The sequence below is a fragment of the Mizuhopecten yessoensis genome, unplaced genomic scaffold, assembly GCF_002113885.1.
Source record: "Mizuhopecten yessoensis strain PY_sf001 unplaced genomic scaffold, ASM211388v2 scaffold5263, whole genome shotgun sequence".
In the NCBI taxonomy this organism is placed as follows: Eukaryota; Metazoa; Mollusca; class Bivalvia; order Pectinida; family Pectinidae; genus Mizuhopecten; species Mizuhopecten yessoensis.
The window spans coordinates 26,205-52,023 of record NW_018405961.1 but is presented as its reverse complement, the minus strand read 5'-3'; the positions used below and the strand labels follow the sequence as shown (position 1 = coordinate 52,023).

At 36.6% G+C, this 25,819-nt stretch overlaps 2 protein-coding genes across 5 annotated transcripts in view; both read right to left on the bottom strand.

Annotated features, from left to right (window-relative positions):
* LOC110450518 overlaps positions 1-8,529 on the bottom strand; it is a 28,317-nt gene extending 19,788 nt beyond the window's left edge. Inside the window, exons 1-2 of one of the 3 annotated variants that reach the window (XM_021498073.1) lie at positions 8,296-8,529; positions 1,734-1,805 (exon numbers count right to left, since the gene is read on the bottom strand). In XM_021498073.1, the coding sequence (XP_021353748.1) occupies positions 1,734-1,805; positions 8,296-8,330 (107 nt within the window). In that variant the 5' untranslated portion in view covers positions 8,331-8,529. The remainder of the gene's footprint in view (positions 1-1,733; positions 1,806-8,295) is intronic. The other 2 variants (XM_021498077.1, XM_021498076.1) reach the window with 2 other exon arrangements.
* A 4,553-nt stretch (positions 8,530-13,082) lies between these two features.
* LOC110450517 (cytochrome P450 1A1-like) lies at positions 13,083-22,951 on the bottom strand. 2 transcript variants are annotated; one of them, XM_021498070.1, is made up of 2 exons: positions 22,889-22,951; positions 13,083-15,693 (listed from the first exon to the last, which is right to left on the bottom strand). In XM_021498070.1, the coding sequence occupies exon 2, from the start codon at positions 15,615-15,617 to the stop codon at positions 14,067-14,069; it is 1,551 nt and encodes a 516-aa protein (XP_021353745.1). In that variant the 5' UTR covers positions 15,618-15,693; positions 22,889-22,951; the 3' UTR covers positions 13,083-14,066. The 2 variants fall into 2 exon arrangements, with proteins under 2 accessions (XP_021353745.1, XP_021353746.1); XM_021498071.1 differs by lacking the exon at positions 22,889-22,951 and adding an exon at positions 22,818-22,841.
* Between the last annotated feature and the right edge of the window lie 2,868 nt (positions 22,952-25,819).

Genomic DNA, 25,819 nt, shown 5'->3' with positions numbered 1-25,819 from the left:
GACGTTAATCGAAAAATGTTACTCGGGGAAGTCATCCGCTGGGACGTTGTCTGAAAATGTTACCCGAGGAAATAACCTCAGGGTCGTTAATCGAAAAATATTACTCGGGGAAGTCATCCGCTGGTACGTTGTCTGAAAATGTTACCCGAGGAAATAACCCCAGGGACGTTAATCGAAAAATTGTTACTCGGGGAAGTTATCCCACGACACTTATAAAGTTATCATGTTATGACGAACTAGCAATTACATTATTGTTTAATATATTTTACGTGCAAATGGAAATCCAACGTTATCGACTTTTACAAACATAATGTTTACTTATCTATACTACTAACGGTGTGATATCCGAGACAGAAATAGTATTCACTAAAGAGAAACCGTCACAAAGCCTACCTTACAACAAAGTTTGATCAATACTGACTAATATACCAGCTTACATTCGCTTAATAGGTATACTGATGTCAATTCCAATATTGAACAAATTATCAATAATGTCAACTAAACAGCAGTGTTGCTAAACAGAGTGACTCTTTCACTGAGGACAAATGACTGTTTATCATTACTTAACACTGGGCCAACACAACTTGACCAAACTCTGTCAGCTATAAATGTCGCGGCCAGAGTACTGACGTCATCATTATACTGACGTCATAATGGTAACAAAAAATAGGTCTTGTTAGAGAGGATCGAAAATGTAAGGATCTCAAGTGCTGCTATGGTCGCATCAGATTTATTTTGATCACTCTCACGTCTACAAGTAGTGAGCACAAAATAAAAACCCTAATTCTGCAAAACTTATCAACATAAATCTTCACTTACGAACAAAGACACATGAGGGTTATATTTTCCGTGGCAAAACGGGTGTTTTGTGGAGACAAAATAGTAAATAGGAAGCAATTTTGTATGGTAAATGAAAAAGAAACCCATAGTCAAAGACTGACGAATAAATTAGAACTCATCAATGTACTCCACTATGACCGGCCAAATAGATAAACATCAACAAAATAGCCAAGCATCAGCAACAATGTACTCCACAATGACCGGTCAAATAGCCAAGCATCAGCAAAATAGCCAAGCATCAGCAACAATGTACGCCACTATGACCGGTCAAATAGCCAAGCATCAACAACAAATCACTCCACATTGACCGGTCAAATAGCTAGGCATCAGCAAAATAGCCAAGCATCAGCGACAATGTACGCCACTATGACCGGCCAAATAGCCAAGCATCAACGACAATGTACGCCGCTATGACTGGCCAAATAGCCAAGCATCAGCAAAATAGCCAAGCATCAGCAAAATAGTTAAGCATCAGCGACAATGTACGCCACTATGACCGGCCAAATAGCTAGGCATCAGCAAAATAGCCAAGCATCAGCAACAATGTACGCAACTATGACCGGTCAAATAGCCAAGCATCAGCAAAATAGCCAAGCTATGATGACATTTTACTCTATACAATGGTCAAACATTGGTAATTATTTACACCACGATAGCCAGTCATACAGCCAAGCACTGTAAACAGTTAACACCACAGTGGCCGGCCTATAATCAAGCACAGGTAAAGATCTGCACCTAGTGACTGATCTAATAGGCCAAATCTCGTCTTTTACATCACAGCAACCGGTCAAATAACCAAGCACTTGTAAATTCTACGAAACAATGGTTATCAAACCACGTCACAGTGACCAGTCGTACACGTGCATGTGATCTTTTACACACAGTGGCGTTACCTATCCTTGCTCTTTTTCTTTGCTATTTGTTGAATGATAGGTTCAAGGTCAGTAAACTCCTGGTATATAGATCTGTGTAGGAAAATCAAGCAAATAGATATATAGGTCTTAACAGAAAAATGAAACAAATAGATATATAGGTATGTATAGAAAATCAAACAAATAGATATATAGTTATATATAGGAAAATCAAACAAATATATATATAATGTATATAGGTTTGTATAGGAAAAGCAAACAAATTAGTTTATAGGGTTGCAAAAGAAAATCAAGCAAATACGTTTAAAGGTCTGTATAGGCAAATCAAACAAACAGATATATAGGTCTGCAAAGGAAAATCAAACAAATAAGTTTATAAGTTTTTAAAGGAAAATCAAGCAAATAGATATATTGGTCTGCAGAGGAAAATCAAACCAATAAGTTGATAAGTTTGTAAAGGAAAATCAATCAAATAGATGTATTGCTCTGCATAGGAAAATCACACAAATCAGTTTATATGTTTGCATAGGAAAATCAAACAAATGATTTGATAGGTTTGTATAGGAAAATCAAACAAATAAGTTTATAGGGTTGCAAAAGAAAATCCAGCAAATACGTTTATTAGTTTGTAAAGGAAAAACAAGCAAATAGATATATTGGTCTGCATAGGAAAATCAAACCAATGATTTTATAGATTTGTATAGGAAAATCAAACAAACGATTTATAGTTTTGTATAGGACAATCAAACAAATTAGTTTATAGGTTTTGTAGGACAAATCAAATAAATATGTTTATATCTAACTGGTTTGTATAGGAAAATCAATTAAATATGTACATCTGTATTTAGGTCTTACTGTAATAGGAAACACAGAGGTTTGTGTAAGAAAATCAAACAAATAGGTGAAGTGTTAACAGGATCACCAGCTATGTAGAGAACTTGGATACACAAAGGAAACATGTGTTTGTCTCAAAAGAAAGAAAGGTGCACAGTGCCTATACCCTAATGTCTATAGCAAAGAACACGTAGTATAGTTCTTAGTATACTGACATGTGTCTCAAATTGTGTATGGGTCTAAAAAAAGACCATACAGTGCATGAATGAAAGCACTCAAGACAGAATTAGTAAACATTCTCTGAGTTCTGATGTAGTATCTTTCGTTAAGTTTCATACAAGTATTTGGAACTTTCTTCCAGTTCCCAGGTAACAATTAATACACTTATTAAATAAGTTTAAAGTAAATCAAGCACAGGACAAAAACACTTAACGATATGATAAAGTTAATGGGTTGTAGAGACGTATATATGTCTCTGGTTGTCTCCCCTTGTGCCTGTCGGTGTCACATATATATACTGCATATAAACTCCACCTTGTCAGTATCAATTGCGATCAATCGATTTTATTTCTTTTAACTGAAATCTACATATACGTTTTTATTATATTAGCACAGAAATATTATCCAAATTTACTTTCTGCAAGAATGTACTCGGTACACAATATATATTTTCAATTCAAAGACATCGTTACGGTAATGTTTGCCGACTGTCGAGTCGTATTATCGCACTCCTGTAGAGTCGGCGGTGAAGGGTGGGCGGGTCCACATGTCACAAGTCTAAACTCACCTAAGAACTTATCTAAACCCTGGTATAGGTTGGTCTTAATACAAGCATTATGTCATTGAAGTACCTACGCTGACCATGAAAATAACGTATCGCTTTTTGTTCGTGTTGGGCCAATTGGAACTGGATGATACACGCGGTCTGCTCTGCGAGATCAATTCGCCGTGCATTATTAAACTAGATTTCCGGGGCGACGGGTGCACCTATGCATACATAATTCGTCTCCTACATGGAAGCAACACTATGTTATTGTGATGAAAATACAAACATGCATCAACATAGCGCATCAATTTATGTTAAACCCGTCATGCTTCAGTTACGTGTGTATTAAAACATTATGCATACCAATATATACGGAACGTGAAAAATATTGCACTGTAGCTATATATACAGGTATGTGACAACTATAGCACTATAACTATACCGGTAAATGACAACAATAACACGTAACTATACCGGTAAGTGACAACTATAACATGTAACTATACCGGTATGTGACAACTATAACATGTAACTATGCTGGTATGTGACAACTGTAACATCGTAACTGTGCTGGTATGTGACAACTTTAACACTTAGCTATACCGGTATAATTTGACATAAACTATAACATATAGCTATACTGACATGTGACAACTGTAACATATAGCTATATCAGTATGTGACAACTGTAACATCGTAACTATACCGGTATGTGACAACTATAACATATAGCTATATCAGTATGTGACAACTGTAACATCGTAACTATACCGGTATGTGACAACTATAACATATAGCTATATCAGTATGTGACAACTATAACATGTAACTATACAGTTATTTGACAACTATAACACGTATCTATGTCGGTATGTGATAACTATGGCACTGTAACTAAACCGGTATGTGACAGCAATAACACGTAACTATATCAGTATGTGACAACTATAACATATAACTATGCTGGTATGTGACAACTGTAACATCGTAAATATACCGGTATGTGACAACATAGCACGTAATTATATCAGTATGTGACAACTATAACATGTAACTATACCGGTATGTGACAACTGTAACATCGTAACTATGCTGGTATGTGACAACTATAACATGCAGCTATACTGGTATGTGACAACTATCACATGCAGCTATACTGGTATACTACAACTCTGAACGGTGCATATGCGCATCCATCCATTTACTGACCAACGCCCGACATTACTGAACTAGGGAGCGCACTCCATTGTTATACCATATACCATATCACTGGAACAGCTAGCGTCACCCAACCCCTCGATCAAACTTGTTCCGAGGATCCATCCAATCAACGTTGCATCCTTGTAAACAACGTGTCTTTCCTAAAATTGTCTTGGTCACTGATGTAACTGTACTTTAAAATTCTGTGTCAGTGATGTCACTTTACTACCAAGATCCTTGTCAATGATGCAATGTACATACACGTGTAAGGTGGGCTATAGCTATGACGTCACAGCTGACTTAAACTTAAGTATTTGTCCTAATGTTTTGTTAGTTATAGGATCCTATCTCAATCACGTGATCTACAAAGGCTTAACCTTTTTCACAAATGTTACAGTCGTTTAATACTAAAAGCAGATTTCTGAAGGTGTGTGACTGTAACGGTCAAACGATTAACGTGGTCAGTCAACAATGACCAATAGTGACCGCACAGTTTGGCCACCAAGAGTTATGGTGGACTGAGTGGCTGTTTAATGTGGGTGTTAAACACCATAGAATGTTTATAACATATACTACACCGTTATCTATTAACCACATAACAAATTATTCAATGTCAATCGTGAACTAAGATATTTAGGACACATTATTCACTGTTAGGCGTCACCTAAGATATTTAGGACACAGTATTCAATATCAATCGTCACCTTAGATATTTAGGACACATTATTCAGTGTTAGTCGTCACCTTAGATATTAAGGACACAGTATTCACTGTCAGTCGTCACCTTAGATATTAAGGACACAGTATTCACTGTCAATCGTCACCTATGATATTTAGGACACAGTATTCAATATCAATCGTCACCTTAGATATCTAGGACACAGTATTTACTGTCAGTCGTCACCTAAGATATTTAGGACACATTATTCAGTGTAAGTCGTCACCTTAGATATTAAGGACACAGTATTCACTGTCAGTCGTCACCTTAGATAGTAAGGACACAGTATTTACTGTAAATCGTCACCTTAGATATTTAGGACACAGTATTCACTGTAAATCGTCACCTTAGATATTTAGGACACAGTATTTACTGTCAGTCGTCACCTAAGATATTAAGGACACAGTATTCGCTATCAATCGTCACCTATGATATTTAGGACACAGTATTCAATATCAATCGTCACCTTAGATATTTAGGACACATTATTCAGTGTTAGTCGTCACCTTAGATATTAAGGACACAGTAGTCATTGTCAGTCGTCACCTTAGATAGTAAGGACACAGTATTCACTGTCAGTCGTCACCTTAGATATTAAGGACACAGTATTCATTGTCAGTCGTCACCTTAGATAGTAAGGACACAGTATTCACTGTCAGTCGTCACCTTAGATATTAAGGACACAGTATTCACTGTCAGTCGTCACCTTAGATATTAAGGACACAGTATTCACTGTCAGTCGTCACCTTAGATATTAAGGACACAGTATTCACTGTCAGTCGTCACCTTAGATATTAAGGACACAGTATTCACTGTCAGTCGTCACCTTAGATATTAAGGACACAGTATTCACTGTCAGTCGTCACCTTAGATATTAAGGACACAGTATTCACTGTCAGTCGTCACCTTAGATATTAAGGACACAGTATTCACTGTCAGTCGTCACCTTAGATATTAAGGACACAGTATTCACTGTCAGTCGTCACCTTAGATATTAAGGACACAGTATTCACTGTCAGTCGTCACCTTAGATATTAAGGACACAGTATTCACTGTCGGTCGTCACCTTAGATATAAAGGACACAGTATTTACTGTCAGTCGTCACCTTAGATATTTAGGACACAGTATTCACTGTCAGTCGTCACCTTAGATATTAAGGACACAGTTTTCAATATCAATCGTCACCTAAGATATTTAGGACACAGTATTCAATGTCAATCGATTTGACTTCTCTGTCAGTAAAGGATCCCTGCACCAATGCACTGTTTATTTTACCTATAAACAGTCGCCTCCCTTTAACTCCATTTAGATATAACACGGTTGGGCCAGGACACTACCGGTTACCAGGTAGCTCATTTGGTTAGAATGATAGTATAACAATCTGAAGTGCAGTATTCGAACCCCGGTCTAGCTCCGATGTTCTTGCACTAAGAACACTGTTGTAAATCATATTTTATTAAAGTCCCGCAAGGTATGGTCTTCTTTTCAGAAATGTTTTTGTTTGCAGTTACAGTTTTTGGCAGTGGTACGGGGGTTCCTTAGCACTGAAGAATGTTTACGTCATGACAACATACATTCCCCAAGCACGTCCCATCACAACATGAAAAGCTTATTCCCATGACACACCTCACCACAACATGAAAAGTTTATTCCCGTGACACACCTCACCACAACATGAAAAGCTTATTTCCGAGGCACACCTCACCACAAAATGAAAAGCTTATTTCCGAGGCTCACCTCACCACAACAGGAAAAGCTTATTCCCGAAGTATACCTGACCACATCAGGAAAAGATTTTGTCCGAGTCAATCCTCACTACAACAGGAAAAGCTTATTCCCGTAATCTATCTCAGGATAACAAGGAATGCTTATTCACGAGGAACACCTTATTACAACAGGGAAAGCATTCTTGAGAAAAACCTTTAACAACAAAAACGCTTATACCCAAGATACACACTAAAACAACAAGGAAATCTTATTTAGACGCATCCCTTAATATAGCATACAGGGAAAGCTTATTCTCGAGGAATATTTAATAACAACAGGAACAGCTTATTCCCGAGTAATTTCTTATTAAAACAGGGAAATATTATCCCCGAGGCATATCTTAAACAACATGGAACACTTATTCCGCAGGTATACCTCATTACAACAGGGCAAGCTTATTCATGAGGTATACCCCAATACAAGATGGCAAGGTTATTCCTGAGGTATACCCCGATACAACAGGGCAAGTTTATTCCTGAGGTATATCCCAATACAACACGGCAAACTTATTTCTGAGGTATACCCAAATACAACAGGGCAAGGTTATTCCTGAGGTATACCACAATACAACAGGCCAAGGTTATACCTGAGGTATACCCCAATACAACAGGGCAAGGTTATTCCTGAGGTTTACCCCAATACAACAGGGCAATGTTATACCTGAGGTTTAGCCCAATACAACAGGGCAAGGTTATACCTGAGTTTTACTCCAATACAACAGGGCAATGTTATACCTGAGTTTTACCCCAATACAACAGGGCAAGGTTATACCTGAGGGATACCCCAATACAACAGGGCAAGGTTATTCCTGAGGTTTACCCCAATACAACAGGCCAAGGTTATACCTGAGGTTTACCCCAATACAACAGGGCAAGGTTATACCTGAGGTTTACTCCAATACAACAGGGCAATGTTATACCTGAGGTTTACCCCAATACAACAGGGCAAGGTTATACCTGAGGTATACCCCAATACAACAGGGCAAGGTTATTCCTGAGATTTACCCCAATACAACAGTCCAATGTTATACCCGAGGTATACCCCAATACAACAGGGCAAGGTTATTCTTGAGGTATACCCCTATACAACATGGTAAGCTTAAACCCGAAACATATTTCACACTACAACTTGCAAAGCTTTACTCCCATGAATGAGATTTACTACGGTCAGAGAAGATACTTGTAGATAATCAATATTGTGTAACTATTTTGGGAATATAGAGCACGCTTCCATCAATGCCATACCTGTAATTAATTTATAAAACACCGTAGTTGGTGACATGGAGCCATGTACTTACTCGGATGAGGCTGGCCGGGGATGGACCATATCCATGTCTGCTGGCTATCGAGGGTCAAGTATGTACACAGTTAGGTCTGTCTTAAAGTCCAAATACCGCCACACAGTTCTCAATTAGTACCAGGGACAGTTTTCATAAATATAACATAAGGGTATAAACGGCACTCGGGTAAGCCAGTAGTACACAGGTAAACCCTTAATACGACAGGAAGTTGCCAAGCGACACCTGCTAGCCTACAAGATTAATCACAGAACTTGTCCATTTGCCAAAGAACGGGAAAGGTGAACGGAGAATTGAGTTTTAAATGTGGGATTCTACAGCAGAATGGGGATTTATTTGTTCATTTATATCCTAATCGACAAAGTGTGAAGCTAAATTTCAAAAGCAGTGACATTTAAGTTAAATTACCTACGAGTAGACGTGGTATTGGTATAAAGAGGTTTGAATCAGCTGGTCGATATCCCAGGAAGGCGGGTTAGGATAACAATGGACAGCTATGTCAACACTGAAATGAACAAATTTATTTTCTATTAGTTTTGAAATAACGGTATTTCCGCGCACTGCATTCAAGTCCACTTAAACAAATTCACAACGATAGAGAAAAGTACACTCTGAGCTTCACCAAACGACAACCGTAATCTGTGGGGCGATAAAGATTTGTACGTGTGCTGAGAGCTGATTATCTTCACAATACCTTTAAATCTACGTCAGCGATAAATGTATTTTGTATGTATTTGTTAACCAAATCAAATATACACTTCAAATCCTTATAATACTTACTTCGGTATAATATAAATATTTATGCAAGTACATTGAAACAGTGGGGGTAATATTGACCATATAAAAACCCATTAAGGATTAATTTTCATTTGACGTGGTAAATTCCTGGCCGGGGGAATGTTATAGTTTCTTCTGTAATGCCATCGTGTTCGGCAATACATATATAAATCTAAATGACTGCCATCGTTTCTGAAGGCGTCCTGACTAAGCATGCAATCTGTATTGCCTGCAGTTTGATCCAGTATGCTTAATATAACTTAAAGTTCAGGTCGAATTCCACTTCATACCATTTAAAATAAACCCCCTCAAAATCGAAACAGATTATGCTCTATGATATCAAAGTTTTACTTTTTACACAAACAATGTACGTATTAAACGTGTCGCAACGTTTCAAGACCGACTGGTCCCTTGGCAAGCTATGACTAAAAAGTAAAACTTTGATATCACATAATTCCAAACTGATGAATCTTATTGAAGAAGTTATGATCTAAGTTTGTTGATACAGTTTCAAAATGGAAAGTTTTTTAAAACTTTTGTTATGGTGTGGTGTCAAATATTTCACCTTTATCACCCGTACATTGCATATAGGCTTACACTGTCTATTACATCAATAGACCTGTCCGGTCTGTCTGAACTCAGTGGGAAATGAAGAACATCTTCAACGTTAATATTATACCATATAACAATACTTTTAATAGTCTTGATAGTCTATAACTTTTATAATTAATGCAATCTAATGTTTTACACTGTTAACCTGCGCAGTTGCTAACTATATTGTATATATGTACACTGTACAGACGTCAAAATACCAACTATATTGTATATATGTACACTGTACAGACGTCAAAATACCAACTATATTGTATATATAAGTACACTGTATAGACGTCAAAATACCAACTATATTGTATATAAGTACACTGTACAGACGTCAAAATACCAACTATATTGTATATAAGTACACTGTATAGACGTCAAAATACCAACTATATTGTATATAAGTACACTGTATAGACGTCAAAATACCAACTATATTGTATATAAGTACACTGTATAGACGTCAAAATACCAACTATATTGTATATAAGTACACTGTATAGACGTCAAAATACCAACTATATTGTATATAAGTACACTGTATAGACGTCAAAATACCAACTATATTGTATATAAGTACACTGTATAGACGTCAAAATACCAACTATATTGTATATAAGTACACTGTATAGACGTCAAAATACCAACTATATTGTATATAAGTACACTGTATAGACGTCAAAATACCAACTATATTGTATATAAGTACACTGTATAGACGTCAAAATACCAACTATATTGTATATAAGTACACTGTATAGACGTCAAAATACCAACTATATTGTATATAAGTACACTGTATAGACGTCAAAATACCAACTATATTGTATATAAGTACACTGTATAGACGTCAAAATACCAACTATATTGTATATAAGTACACTGTATAGACGTCAAAATACCAACTATATTGTATATAAGTACACTGTATAGACGTCAAAATACCAACTATATTGTATATAAGTACACTGTATAGACGTCAAAATACCAACTATATTGTATATAAGTACACTGTATAGACGTCAAAATACCAACTATATTGTATATAAGTACACTGTATAGACGTCAAAATACCAACTATATTGTATATAAGTACACTGTATAGACGTCAAAATACCAACTATATTGTATATAAGTACACTGTATAGACGTCAAAATACCAACTATATTGTATATAAGTACACTGTATAGACGTCAAAATACCAACTATATTGTATATAAGTACACTGTATAGACGTCAAAATACCAACTATATTGTATATAAGTACACTGTATAGACGTCAAAATACCAACTATATTGTATATAAGTACACTGTATAGACGTCAAAATACCAACTATATTGTATATAAGTACACTGTATAGACGTCAAAATACCAAATATATTGTATATATAAGTACACTGTATAGACGTCAAAATACCAAATATATTGTATATATAAGTACACTGTATAGACGTCAAAATACCAACTATATTGTATATATAAGTACACTGTATAGACGTCAAAATACCAACTATATTGTATAGAAGTACACTGTATAGACGTCAAAATACCAGCTATATTGTATATAAGTACACTGTATAGACGTCAAAATACCAACTATATTGTATATAAGTACACTGTATAGACGTCAAAATACTATTCATCACTATATAACCTTTTATTGTGCAAATGATGTAAATAATTATCAAGTGTCTAATAAGCCGACTGCATCTGGGCTTTAAGATCAATTCTAATCCGGAGTTGTAATTCTAATAATGCCTTTTGTCAGCAATGTATGTTTCTATATTTATCTGTTACATACAATGTGATGGGTGACACTTACATAAAATATGTATTGGTTGATTTTATGATGCAATAAAGCCCCCACAGCGGTCCAATTGAAGTCAAATATCTGACTATTTCGTTTCACGAGGACCTGTGATTAAACGGTTGGTAGTTTAAAGACACATATGCCGACATTAAATGAACTTAAAGTACAAAAAAGCAATCGAACTTATGAAGAACACATTAAAACAAAACTCTGAGAAGTAAAGATTACTCTATACCAAAGATATCACCATAAGTCTACCCCTTTTTACCACGCTCACGAGACGTTTGCAATACAACCGACATCTACCGAAGTGACCACGTGATCAGTCGGATATAATGCAAGATGGCGAGCGAGGGAGGTCATGCTCTTGCACGAGTCAATGTTTAAATATTTTTAATAATTATTTTAACAGTGTATAGACGCTTCCAAATCTTACTCCTTGCAAAGATGGCATTATCTGGCACATTTATGATACAGATAGAACACATGTCACAGTCTAAATTGATACTACTTAGCAGAACTATCAATAGAAGTTGAGAAACTAAGTTAACGTTTGGTTACACTTTAGAAGAAACCAGCTATGCATGTTGGACACTGTCCTGGTGTATGCAGCTCTACCTTCGTCTTACCTTCACTGCGTTATCGTACCGTATGCCCGGGATGACGACTCGCCCAAGTCTAAGTGCCCTTTCTATGTTGACCCCCGCCCCTTAAACCCCCAGTAATACACTATGCCGGTTATACCAAGCTTTAATTGCATCACAATACCCTCGTTTGTTCACAATGCTGGTAACTACTAAAACCTTTCCCTATCGTGAGGATATGGCAATTAAAGTCAACGCTAATTGAGACGTCATATTATTGTTCCTTTTCACATGTTATCTGTCATGTCCTAGAGGTGACAGAGAACCATACGATAGGAGATGACAGAAGTCTAAATATATGTAGAAACAAAATGAAGAAAACACCAATCCCTAGTATAGGTCACATACAGCCGGATGTAACCACGAGCTTCAACTGACGTCACACCAATCTCTAGTATAGGTCACATGCAGCCGGATGTAACCCCGAGCTTCAACTGACGTCATACCAATCTCTAGTATAGGTCACATACAGCCGGATGTAACCCCGAGCTTCAACTGACGTCACACCAATCTCTAGTATAGGTCACATACAGCCGGATGTAACCCCGAGCTCCATCTGACGTCACGCCAATCTCGAGCTCATTAACGCACCAGCCCGGTTACACCAAGCTGTAGGAGATGTCATAAAAATACCTCAGTAATACACAATGCAGGCGACATCAATTTTTGTATAACCCCGGTATTTTTCATAAACTTCGTTTTTGCCTTGGGGAGAGTATATTATTCTGAATTCTCTGCTAGTCGCCATAATGCAGGAGAGATAGTGTCCTTGAGTAAGACGTTATTTAAATCGTTACCGATCTACCCGGCAGTGTGCTGGGAAGAGGTCTTGTGGAAGACAAGTGACTTCTTTCCAAGGAATGACGCCATAGCGCCACCGGAACCAACATCAAAACCATTTTGCATATTTGAATCTCAAAGATTAAAATGAGTCCAAGCAATTAAATTCGAAACTTCATTTTTATTCAAGTGTTTTGATGCTCCTTACAAAGTGCTCAGAAACTATGCCCAGAAAAATATGCTTTAATACAAACTATGCACAAACACACTGAATTGACGATTGTGAAGGTTGAGACTTGAAAACAAAATGTTCTCTTTAATAAAAGTTTGATTATAGTGATTTTCTTTTCTTTATTTTAAGAAAGTATACTATAGTTTATCAACCAGACCATGTCTAATAATGTTATGCCAGTAAGTGGTATATACTCAACGGAACGGTGCTATCAAAACTAACGTTGCAGCAGAAATCACCAACATTCAACTGCACGTGACGTAACGTAACGTTCCATATCACGGAAATCTATGTAAATCAGACTGAAACGAGCACACATGCTTATCCTTAGTACTATCTTTTGATGATAGCAAAGATTAATTAACACCATAGCGTCAATTAATACGAGGATACTCATATACGATACAAGATGGCGTCCTAGTGCTACAATGTAACGTGCTCCAACTCTAAATGGCCCCATTGATAACAGAGACTAGGTACTACTAACGTCGTAGAGCTATACCGCTGGGTCCGGCTGTTGAACGCCTGGTAACCTTAAGGACTTATTAACGTCAATTTTGAAAATAGATTTTTGAGAACTTTGTAAAACATTGCAAATAGGTATGTATTTGTTGTCATAAGATGATCATTTATAACCCTTATACATAAAACTTTAGTTTTTAATTTCAAACTTTTTGAAAATATTGTAGTTGAAATTTTTTATTGACGTTAAGCTAATCACAATATGAACAACTGGGCCCTGATGTCAAGATTTCGGTACGGTAATTAATAGTTAGGTATATTTACCTGGTGGTATACACATGTATGCTTGGTATCAAAGCAACTGCCACGCTTAAGAAAAAAAACTTTTCTAATTATAAATGTTAGGAAGACTAACTTTTACCCATATATTTCAGACAATTGATCTGTTTTGGGTATCCAACCGTCACATTGTGGGCCTCGCTATCAGCTTGAATGGTTCAGGCGACCGAACGAATGAGAAATACCCGTCCTTGTCGTAAAGATGGCCTTCCGGTTTGTACAGCTCACATCTCTGGAGAACGTTAACGAGAAAGAGAAATACCTCTAGTCGGGCCAGGCTTTCACCGATACATCTCCGCTTTCCAAACCCGAATGACACTGTAAGGTCGACCTTAGCCTGATCCAGTTTGCCGTCCTTATTCAGGAACCTTTCGGGGTTGAAATCGTCGGGGTTGTCCCAGAGATCGACATCAAATGAGGTACCGTATACGTCGAAGAAAACCGCAGTGTTTTTGGGTATAACATAATCCCGGAACTTGATGTCACGTGTTGTGCAGTGCGGAATAGCCATTGGTAGGGTTGCTGCTGTTCGGAGCACCTCTAGCATCAGTGCTTCTACGTACGGGAGTTTAGCGCGATCTTGTATCGTTACAGTTCGGCTTCCTAGTACATTGTCTATCTCGGCACGCGCTTTGGATTGTACTTCCGTGCTTTCAGCCAGATACATAAAACCCCATATCAGAGTTGAGGCCACGGTGTCAAACCCAGCCCCGATATAATCATGTAGCGTTTCCATGAGCATCTTGTTGGTGAGACCCACTTTTTGTTTGTCTTCTGCTGAGTACGTGTAGGTCGCATGCAGTAGACCATCTGTAGCGTCTCGGAGATGGTCAGGGTCATAGCTTTTCTTGTGCCGTTTTATTTTTTTAGCGGCTAACATTCCCATTCTGAACAGGATGCTTAATATCCCTTTATACTTCCATGGAGTAAGGAATGCCATGAAAGGCATCACATCGAAGGGATTTCCGACTCTGACGAAGGTTTTGAAATCGTTGAAATTTCGAATGAGGTAGGATAGTTGTTTATCCTCCCTTGCTAATTTCCCTCTCCCATACACAACCTGGTAGATGACGCTTCCGACTGAAAATGATATACCTTCATTTGGGTCAAACGGTTCACCGTTGTGCTCGAGGAATTCATTGACAAGGTTCTCGGCCTGTTCCTGTACCATCTCAGTTATAGGGTTGTTCCTCGTTCCAGTGAACATCTTCAAGGCGTTTCCGGCGATTTTGCGATGCAAGACCCAACGGGAGTTGTACTTGCCGAACACTAGACCTTTAGCGCCCCCTATGAGTCTATTGATGAAAAATAAAGGCCTGTCCGCGAACTCTTCCATACAAAGCGCCGCTTTGAAGGCGTCCTTACCGCTGATGACCACTGTTGGCCACATCCCCATACGGATACTGTATATATCGCCGTACTGCTGTCGTAACTTACGGAAGCTCTGCAGTGACCCGTGCTTGCTGAAAAACAGTAGGTCTCCGATGATGGGGTAACCCCGAGGGCCTGGGGGCAGGTTTTTCCTTGGCTTCCATTGGGCGAGGAAGTAAAGCTGTAACAGCCTGGTAAGTAGTAACACAACCGTGAAGGTGAACAGCACACCGAACAGGTTTTGTTTGATTCCTAATTCATCCAGTATGTTTGTACGGAACGTCAACCCCTCAAGTACACTCATGGCTGTTTAGTTCTTCGGATTTCCCCTCTGGACTGATCTGTAGTCATATGACTGCCTTTTACTTGACTGAATATCTCTGCAATAAAGTGAAACAAAGTATATGTATACGGACACCCTATATACACCAGCTCAACAAAATAACGTTTCTTAGCTATACATAGTTGTTTATATCATCTCGATAACGTTATGACATAGCGTAAACACATTTCAGATCATATTTATAGATTCAAGGTTTTTTTCTTTAAATGTTAAGAATGATTTGCCACTCAGGTTATGACAGGACCGAACTAGAAGTATAAAAAATGTTAGTATATAGTCCTAAAGTAGGGTAAGTACTAAAACATGTGTACAAGGTAGGGATAGTATTACGTCATTACAAAGTAAAGTTAGTCGTACGACATATATACAAGGAAGGGATAATATTACGTCATTACAAAGTAGGGTTAGTACAACGACATTTATTACACCTCTACTTTATTTACTTTATATAAAAGTAATTGGTTNTACAAGGTAGGGATAGTATTACGTCATTACTAAGTAGGGTTAGTACTACGACATATATACAAGGTAGGGATAGTATTACATCATTACAAAGTAGGGTTAGTACTTCGACATATATACAAGGTAGGGATAGTATTACGTCATTACTAAGTAGGGTTAGTGCTACGACATATATACAAGGTAGGGATAGTATTACATCATTACAAAGTAGGGTTAGTACTTCGACATATATACAAGGTAGGGATAGTATTACGTCATTACAAAGTAGGGTTAGTACTACGACATATATACAAGGTAGGGATAATATAACGTCATTACAAAGTAGGGTTAGTACTACGACATATATACCAGGTAGGGATAATATTACGTCATTACAAAGTAGGGTTAGTACTACGACATATATACAAGGTAGGACAAGTAAAAAACATAAAAACATAAATTTTATTTACTTTACAACAAATTTGAAACAATGTATTCAACTCATATCAATCACTCTTATTGAACCGGATGTTAGGGCGCAGAAGTCCTTAATGTGGGAGGAAACCGGAGTACCCGGAGAAAGCCCATGTGGTCGGGCAGGTGACCTTTTCATGTCCAATCGGGGAATCGAACTCCGACCTCCTTGGTGAAAGGCAAGTGTGCTATGCCCTGCGCCACCCTTCAACCCAAATACCAGGAGTGGTAGGTATTACGCCATTTATGTGTCAGGCATGGTAAGTATTAAGTCATATGTAAATACAGTATTTATGTATGTTAAATATTACGACATGTATACCAGGTATGGTAAGTATTTAGTCATGTGTACCAGATATGGTAAGTATTAAGTCATGTATATCAGGTATGGTAAGTATTTAGTCATGTGTACCAGGTATGGTAAGTATTTAGTCATGTGTACCAGGTATGGTTAGTATTAAGTCATGTATATCAGGTATGGTAAGTATTACGTCATGTATACCAGGTATGGTAAGTATTACGTCATGACTGTCAGGTATGGTATGTATCCTGTCATATATACCAAGTAGGGTTAGTATAACGTCATGTATACCAGGTATGGTAAGTATTCCGTCATGTATACTAGGTATGATAAGTATAACTTCATGTATACCAGGTATGGTAAGTATTAAGTCATGTTTACCAAACATGGTAAGTATACCGTCATGTTTACCAGGTATGGTAAGTATTTAGTCATGTATACCAGGTATGGTAAGTATTACGTCATGACTGTCAGGTAGGGTTAGTATAACGTCATGTTTACCAGGTATGATACGTATTACGTCATAACTGTCAGGTAGGGTTAGTATAACATCATGTTTACCAGGTATCGTAAGTATTACGTCATGAATGCCAGGTAGGGTTAGTATAACGTCATGTGTACCAGGTATGGTTAGTATTAAGTCATGTATACCAGGTATGGTAAGTATTACGTCATGACTGTCAGGTATTGTATGTATCATGTCATATATACCAGGTAGGGTTAGTATAACGTCATGTATACCAGGTATGGTAAGTATAACTTCATGTATACCAGGTATGGTAAGTATTCCGTCATGTATTCCAGGAATGATAAGTATAACTTCATGTATACCAGGTATGGTAAGTATAACTTCATGTATACCAGGGATGGTAAGTATTAAGTCATGTTTACCAAACATGGTAAGTATAACGTCATGTTTACCAGGTATGATACGTATTACGTCATAACTGTCAGGTAGGGTTAGTATAACATCATGTTTACCAGGTATCGTAAGTATTACGTCATGAATGCCAGGTAGGGTTAGTATAACGTCATGTGTACCAGGTAGGGTTAGTATAACGTCATGTATACCAGGTATGGTAAGTATTAAGTCATGTATACCAGGTAGGGTTAGTATTTCTTCATATATGTTGAGTATGGCAAGTATTACCTCATGCATACAAGGTGGGGTAACTATTACGTCATTATACCGGGTAGGGTTAGTATTACATCACATATACCAGGTAGGGTTAGTAATACGTCACATATACCAGGTATGGTTAGTATTACGTCATATATACCAAGTAGGGTAAGTATTTGGTCAAAGGATGGGATCCTTAGATAAAGCTAGTAGCGGGCCATGTCTATAATATATTGTAATACAATCATTAATACCAGTGTGACATGATACGCGTGTCCATCACAGGGACCTGAACATTTCTTACAGTGTAGCTTTGTTTCGTCCTAAACTGATGGGTTGAGAGTAATATTAGAAGCTTTATTTCAGTGGTTTAGTTCAAGTTTCAGTTATCATTCCATTCAAAATAATGACACAAACAAGTTCGTTTATTGATGCAAACATCGCTAACATGTGTTGTACTCGTGTACAGCAATATGAAGTACCAACAGTAATAATAAGTATACCATTAAATATCACACACAGTATAAAATTTAATGAAAAATATCTACAAAACAGGCATTACATATATTACTATTAAGTCCATCCCATCAAAGTATGCCAATCAGAGCTAACGTGAACGAGTCACTTCTGCCTAGCATGTGAAGGACTTGACCTTTGTCACGTAATCTTTGACTTGTCTAGCTTTATCGGATTATGTGTTCACTGTTCAGATGTGGAAATTTGATATGATCAAATTATTAGTTAAACAAAAGCAAAAGGTCTAATTAAAAAAGAAAAAAATCACATAAATATACCAATCTGGTCTAAGGGAGGTAAGCGAGAATTAGTATGAATGTATGGATTTTTTTATATACTGGATTGTGCCGTATTCTATGAGTTAACAAAAAGAATAACATACGAATGTTCTGGTCACAAGATATTTTCCTATGGGTTGCTAAACATCCAAACACAGAATGTTTTTATTCAATATCAAATCAAAACTAGAATTATGTCAGTGTGACATTACAGCCGCTCACCACTTGAAATTTAATTGCTTCAGTGATACGTTGAGCATAAAAATCTACTATAATAACTCAGATATGTGTTCTGTATTCTGCTAATTGAAAATCAGGTCATGTGATGATGTTGCGTTTAGGATTTTCAAAATCAATCACCTCTTAAATGATGCCTTTAAAAACATTTCTCCCTCTCCTCTTTTTTCACCCTCTTTAAGTGTGACGCATTGTTGTAATTTTCATTAATTAGCATCCTCCAATGCTGTGACATGAGCGTTTACGTGCAGAATGGCAATCGGTGAATATGGATAATAAAGAATAGGTGCATTTTTTGCTTGTGAAATGAAGAATAATTAACAGTAGTGGAAAACATGCATGGAGAAAAGAGACATTGTACTCCTTTTATTTTTATTAATTTTTTATTCATATTAGTGAAAATTATTAATATTTGTAGCGACTATATTTACCGTCATAGAATATACAAAATCTCACAAATGTTCTTGGAATACATTTGAATTATATTTCCCAATGCGTCTTTACCAACGCAAGAGTTATTTCCCTTATTCTTGTCAAACAGCAGCGGCAGTTGTGTCATGTTCTTAAATTGTTACACTTTCATAAATAAATACACCAGAAATAGCATGCTGTGTTACAAAAGTGTTTGATAAGCATACACAGTTCACATATCGTCTCGTCTCGGAGCCATTAGTCTACCGTTATCAACCTAAGCACGATATGGCCCAACGTTCCCGTTTCAAAAATCAAAATAGAGGTTATACTTCATCACTCATACGGTTTATAAGTTTATATATTTACTTCTTCCTTCTACAACCAGCGTCAATGCTTGACAGTCTTCACATGTGCTTTCTCGAATCATATGTGTTTCACATGCGTAACACTCCCCAGACCGCAATCCGAGTTGCTAATACACCACCACAACACGCGTAGAATGCACCGGAGATAAACATTTTGTTTTCAGCAATTATTTAAAGTATGGATTATTATTTGGAAAAGAGTATCAGAAGACTGTATGTAACCCACAGGTGAGTGTCAGAGATTCTACTTTCTATTTACGATAACGAAACTATATAGCGGAAGCATGCAATACTGAATTATGCGCACGCACCCCGGACGGAAGTTGGTCCGTCATTTCGTTCTCTGAACAGAATTAATAAGCCGCTCGGCTCTCGCCAAGAGCGGCTTAAAAATCATGAAAACATCATTTATTATATGCATCAATATACTCTTGTTGCTGTTACATTTCCTTACATCTTAATCTTAAATTTCTGTCAATTTTAATATCTACATGTATTTAATTAAAGTCTAAGTACAACAGTCAATTAAAGTGGTACCTATCAATCTTAGAGACATTTGCTATATTTAACGCGATACAATAATATTTTCAATCTATCAGGTAGTCTTAAGGTGAAGATCCAGGATTTGGAATTATGGGAGGCGCAAACTACGTTTAAGGACAAAGCCACAGAGAGGGAGGGCGAGAGGGAGGGCGAGGGGGAAGCGCCAGCCCCCATCCCCCTCCACTAGATCGGAGCTAGAGTTGAACAATGTTTACTTCAATACAGTGGCATTATGTAATTTATCCTAAGATATTTGAATGTTGTATACTGAGTTATATGTATGTGATCACAAATTTACTTGTGTGTACCTCACACTTCAGCAAGATTAATACATGAAATACATATATTTTGTATTTATATTAGTAGGCAAGCATTTCCTGCGTCTTTCCTGTTAAACCATTGCACAATTTGGCTGCATGATTAGTGTAACTTACTACCATTCATAATATTGTTTGTATTGTATGAATTAATCTTGTGATATGTATTACTACAACTGAAATCATTGCATAGTTGCTCTGTTTCTTCAAGTTAATTATTATATTGTATGTTGTGTATTTCACACCACTGTATGACTATATTGTATAACTTCGTGCATCAGGTTCTACTCAATGTATGATTGTATTGTAAGACTTATGTAAGAGTAATACTGTCTATAATAATGTTGTATAATTTATAGTGTGATGCTTGTAATACTGTTTATTACAATGTTGTATGATTGCTTAGTACGAGAAGTTTATTACTGTCTATACTGTTATAAGATAATGTAGTTTGAGGAGTGTAAATATGTCTATTATATCAATGTGTGATGTAATGTATGATTAGTGTTATACTGTCTATCATCATAATTATCACCGTATACTGACTGTAATAGTACCTATTATATCATTGTGTTGTGTTTATAGTAATTTATGGTTTGATGTGTGTACTATTATTATTCTCTTATGTGTTTGTCTATGTGCATGTGTGTGTCACTATGTAAGGGTGTGACCATGATTGTGAATGCATTTTCTTCTCTTTCAATAGTGTTGAATTGTACGCGTATTGGTCGTTATTTCTGTAACTCTTCATTTCTGGAGGAAATAAAGGAAATAATAATAACAATAATAATAACAGTATTCGAATTGAACAAAAGGTTGAATATCATTATTTTTAGAAATCTAGATTTATGCATGGACATATTCAATGTAACAACACATTGAATTATAATTTGGTTCATAAGATCGTCATGAATGAAGATAACCTTGGAGAAATTCAAATATTGATTCATCTGGGATTTCAACTTTCGACAAGTACTGCAAAATCTTGACATGAGAAAAATGTCCTGACATTATTACTTGTCTTTGCTTTTTCTTGTTTTTACCGATTATTTTTCTGCACTATTTATGTGAAATATTTAAGCATTGCTGATTAAAAATAATGTGAAAAAATAGTGTCTGTCTGAGAATGATAATATTGAACCGGTTTGTTTATGATTGAGGATCAGGGTTCACCTGTTCACTTAGCCAGTGTTGAGAATGATAATATTGAACCGCTTTGTTTATGATTGAGGATCACGGTACCTCTGTTCACTTAGCCAGTGTTGAGAATGATAATATTGAACCGCTTTGTCTATGATTGAGGATCACGGTCCCTCTGTTCACTTGGCCAGTGTTGAGAATGATAATAGTGAACCGGTTTGTTTATGATTGAGGAGCAGGGTTCCCCTGTTCACTTAGCCAGTGTCGAGAATGATAATATTGAACCGATTTGTTTATGATTGAGGATCAGGGTACCTCTGTTCACTTGGCAAGTGTTGAGATGGTAATATTGATCAGGTTTGTTTATGATTGAGGATCCCGGTACCTCTGTTCACTTGGCAAGTGTTGAGATGGTAATATTGATCAGGTTTGTTTATGATTGAGGATTACGGTACCTCTGTTCACTTGGCAAGTGTTGAGATGGTAATATTGATCAGGTTTGTTTATGATTGAGGATCGCGGTACCTCTGTTCACTTGGCCAGTGTTGAGAATGATAATATTGAACCGGTTTGTTTATGATTGAGGATCACGGTACCTCTGTCACTTAGCCAGTGTTGAGATGGTAATATTGAACCGGTTTGTTTATGATTGAGGATCACGGTACCTCTGTTCACTTGGCCAGTGTTGAGATGGTAATATTGAACCGCTTTGTTTATGATTGAGGATCAGGGTTCCCCTGTTCACTTAGCCAGTGTTGAGTATAAAGGAGTAGGTATATATGTTACGCTGTATATGAGATAAGCAGTTTACGCACGTATTTCCTAGTCAAAGGAACAATGCTGGACAATAAAGGACAAACATTGGTTATTTAGAATTATATGTCGAGATCGAGTTGAATGGAGCTGAAAGCCAATGACGTCAGATAGATAAATCACGACTAACAGAAAATCTCCAGAAACTCACTTATAACAACAACGGGAAACTGTGTGACGTCACATAAATATAAATACATACCGAGGTTGATTCACCAGTGAGTTCAGGTTTGTTCGTACAGCTAGTATTAATGAAAATAAGGAAAAACGTACCTTTCAGATGTCAGCCATGTCACAACACCTGTCTGAGAGCTCGTGCAGTCACGTGTATGCACGATCACCCATAGGGACGTGTGAATTAGTTACTATAAAATATTTAACCCTATCTTTATTTAGGGGAGGTACTAATAGGTGTTTTAACGGTTAAGATCAGCAGTTGAGGACAATACCTCTCTAATGATAACGTATATAGTGTATCAGTTGGAGCCCTTTGTTTAATAGTACTCTAGACACCAGTATATACACGTATGTGCAAATATAACTACTATATAATAATAAATGGCAGGTCCCTGTGCTAACACCAGATCCGGTATACGACTGACCGAGCGGTACCAGTGGGCGTTTTACCATAATTATGAGCATACGGCCTCATAAATCTATTCTGTTGGAAACATAAGTAATTGTTTCACTCAAACTATGAAAGCAGTGGGTAGTCCACGCGGGAGTGTTTAGGGTACTTTATCTTAACCGAAAAGCGGAGCGAGGTAAAACTGTTTTTCTGAGATGTAGTGGGACCGTAACTCAAATGCCTATATAGATATAAATTAATGCACAATACATGTCTTCGTCGTATTATACTACATGAATCAGCAAAATGTGTATACATTCTTTAAAAATTAACACTTGTAGTAAACTTTGAATATAATGTACACATTGCTGATTGAAATAAGACGAAATGCCTCTTATTTACATATACTGATATCATAAATACACTGTTTTACCGCTAATCAATAAATGAAATCGTTCGTAATCAAAATGTCCATGCAAATCCATCTACTGACCACACTCGACGTTGCTGAACTAATGAAAGGGGTCCCGGGTCATACCGCATCACTGGAAAAGCTAACTTGCGAGTATGGCAGTATTTTCCCTCAAATTCGTTTTTCAGTAACAATGGAGCCAGTCTTATTGATTATGTTTAAGTCCCTGATACTTTATTGAAGACCATAGCACAGTTTGAGTCTGGGGTTTTTATTTTTTTTCAGATCACTTTCCAGTTTCGTTCTCATTACCTCCGTTGTTTCCCTCCGTGAAAGAACCTGTTGATGTAGAACCAAAAGTGCTGTTAGCTTATTCTGCTGAGTAATTAGAACTCCGTTGTTGTAGAACCAAAAGAACGAAAATTAGTCGATCACAGAAATACTGATAGCTAATTCTGCTGAGTAATTAGAACTATGTAATGACCCGGATCTTAGCGAATAACGTTGTAAGATCACCATTTTGTTGTAAAACTGTTACAGAACGTATCAGAGATAGGCGACGGCGATAGAAGGTAAGCCTTGGTTCAATGGTCAATGTAAGCAACGGTTCAGAGAATGCAAGATTGCTCTCGCTACTTTTAATTCAAATAAATCAGTTGAAAATCGGGAAAACCTCATCAGATGTAGATTTACTATCAAAAAAACCTTGAAATTAAGTTAAAATCTGAATGAAAGCTTCAACAGGGAAAAATGTTATAATATCTGAGAAAATATGACTCTAAACGGGTTTACAAGCACTTCAGAAAAAGGAAGATGTCGGCTAACACTCAGAAGATATCTTTAGAAGAATTTTAAAAAAAACACTTCTGCATTTTGAATCCCCTGAACTAAAACTTGATGAAAGTATTAATGATTATATGAAACGTTATGATAACATTCCCATTCACAATCCGTTAATCTATATTTAATCCGTTTCTCTGCAGGGTTTTTTAAAACCTTTTCAACTAAATGTTTAAATCAAGTGTTCATCCTCGTTTGTGGACAGTTTAACTATAGTGCCAGTATTTGAGAAAGGTGACCCAAGTAACCCTGATAACTACATTGACTATACCAAAGCTTTAGACCTGATCAATCGACAGAATTTATTGTACAAGTGGATCAAAGAAGATATTGAAGGTAAAATATTAAACATTATCATCTCACTGTATAAAACAGTAAGATGCTATGTAAAAAAAAAAAAAAATGGCTTATGCTCTGAATTTTTCGACTGGAAGATTGGACTTTTCAAAAAAAAAATTGTCCTTTCTATTATTTTCATTGTATGTGAACGATTTTGAAATGCATTTATAGAGGACAGCTGCCTTTCGATTGACTGACAACTTATTAACATAGTCTTACCTATGTATGCTGCTGATACGGTTATCTTTGCCGAAACACTTCAAGGTTTGCAGAAGATGCTGGACCCTTTGTTAAATTACTACTTCAAAAGGCAATGAACATTGGGAATACGAAGAAAGTATATAGAAAGTGAACGAATTCAACTTTCTTGGAGTTTTATTGAATTATAATGGGAAATTTAAACAAATAAAGAAAAAAAAATCTTACCAAGGAAGAAAAGCTTTGTTTGTATTATTGGGTGTATATAAGAAACAATATTTTAATACTGAAACTCTATTAGCTGTGTTTGACATTGATAGCTGATCAGTTGAGATGGATATCTGATAACCTTTTATGACTCATGTTTTGTGTAGAATTTTGGAGTTTTGTGTGAATTCTAAGTGTGTTAAATTGTCAAAATTCTATCAAATTTAATCAAATTAAGTATTTGATTATTTAAGACACTGTAAAAATTACAGAAACAGAGTCACCAAGATTTCTTTTCAAAAATATGTGAGTGGTATGGGTAATAAATTTGTGTGCAAAATATGAAATTGCTGAGTATGTGCTAACTTGGTGTGTTAGAGGTTGATGTTAAGTAAGTGAAATGAGAATTGTTTGGTGCTGACTCTGAATAGCACATGTACATCAGGGGCTATAACTTGGTTTTTCTTCATAACTTATCATTTTATTTCCACCAAACTTTACCATTTTACTCGGTAATGGACAAGTAGTTATATTGCGTTGAAGTAAAGAAAATTTTCTGCCACAAAAAAAATATAGGTTGTCAGAATTTAAAGGATTTGAAATGAAAATTTATGTAAAAAGGAGTGAGTTTTGAAAAAAA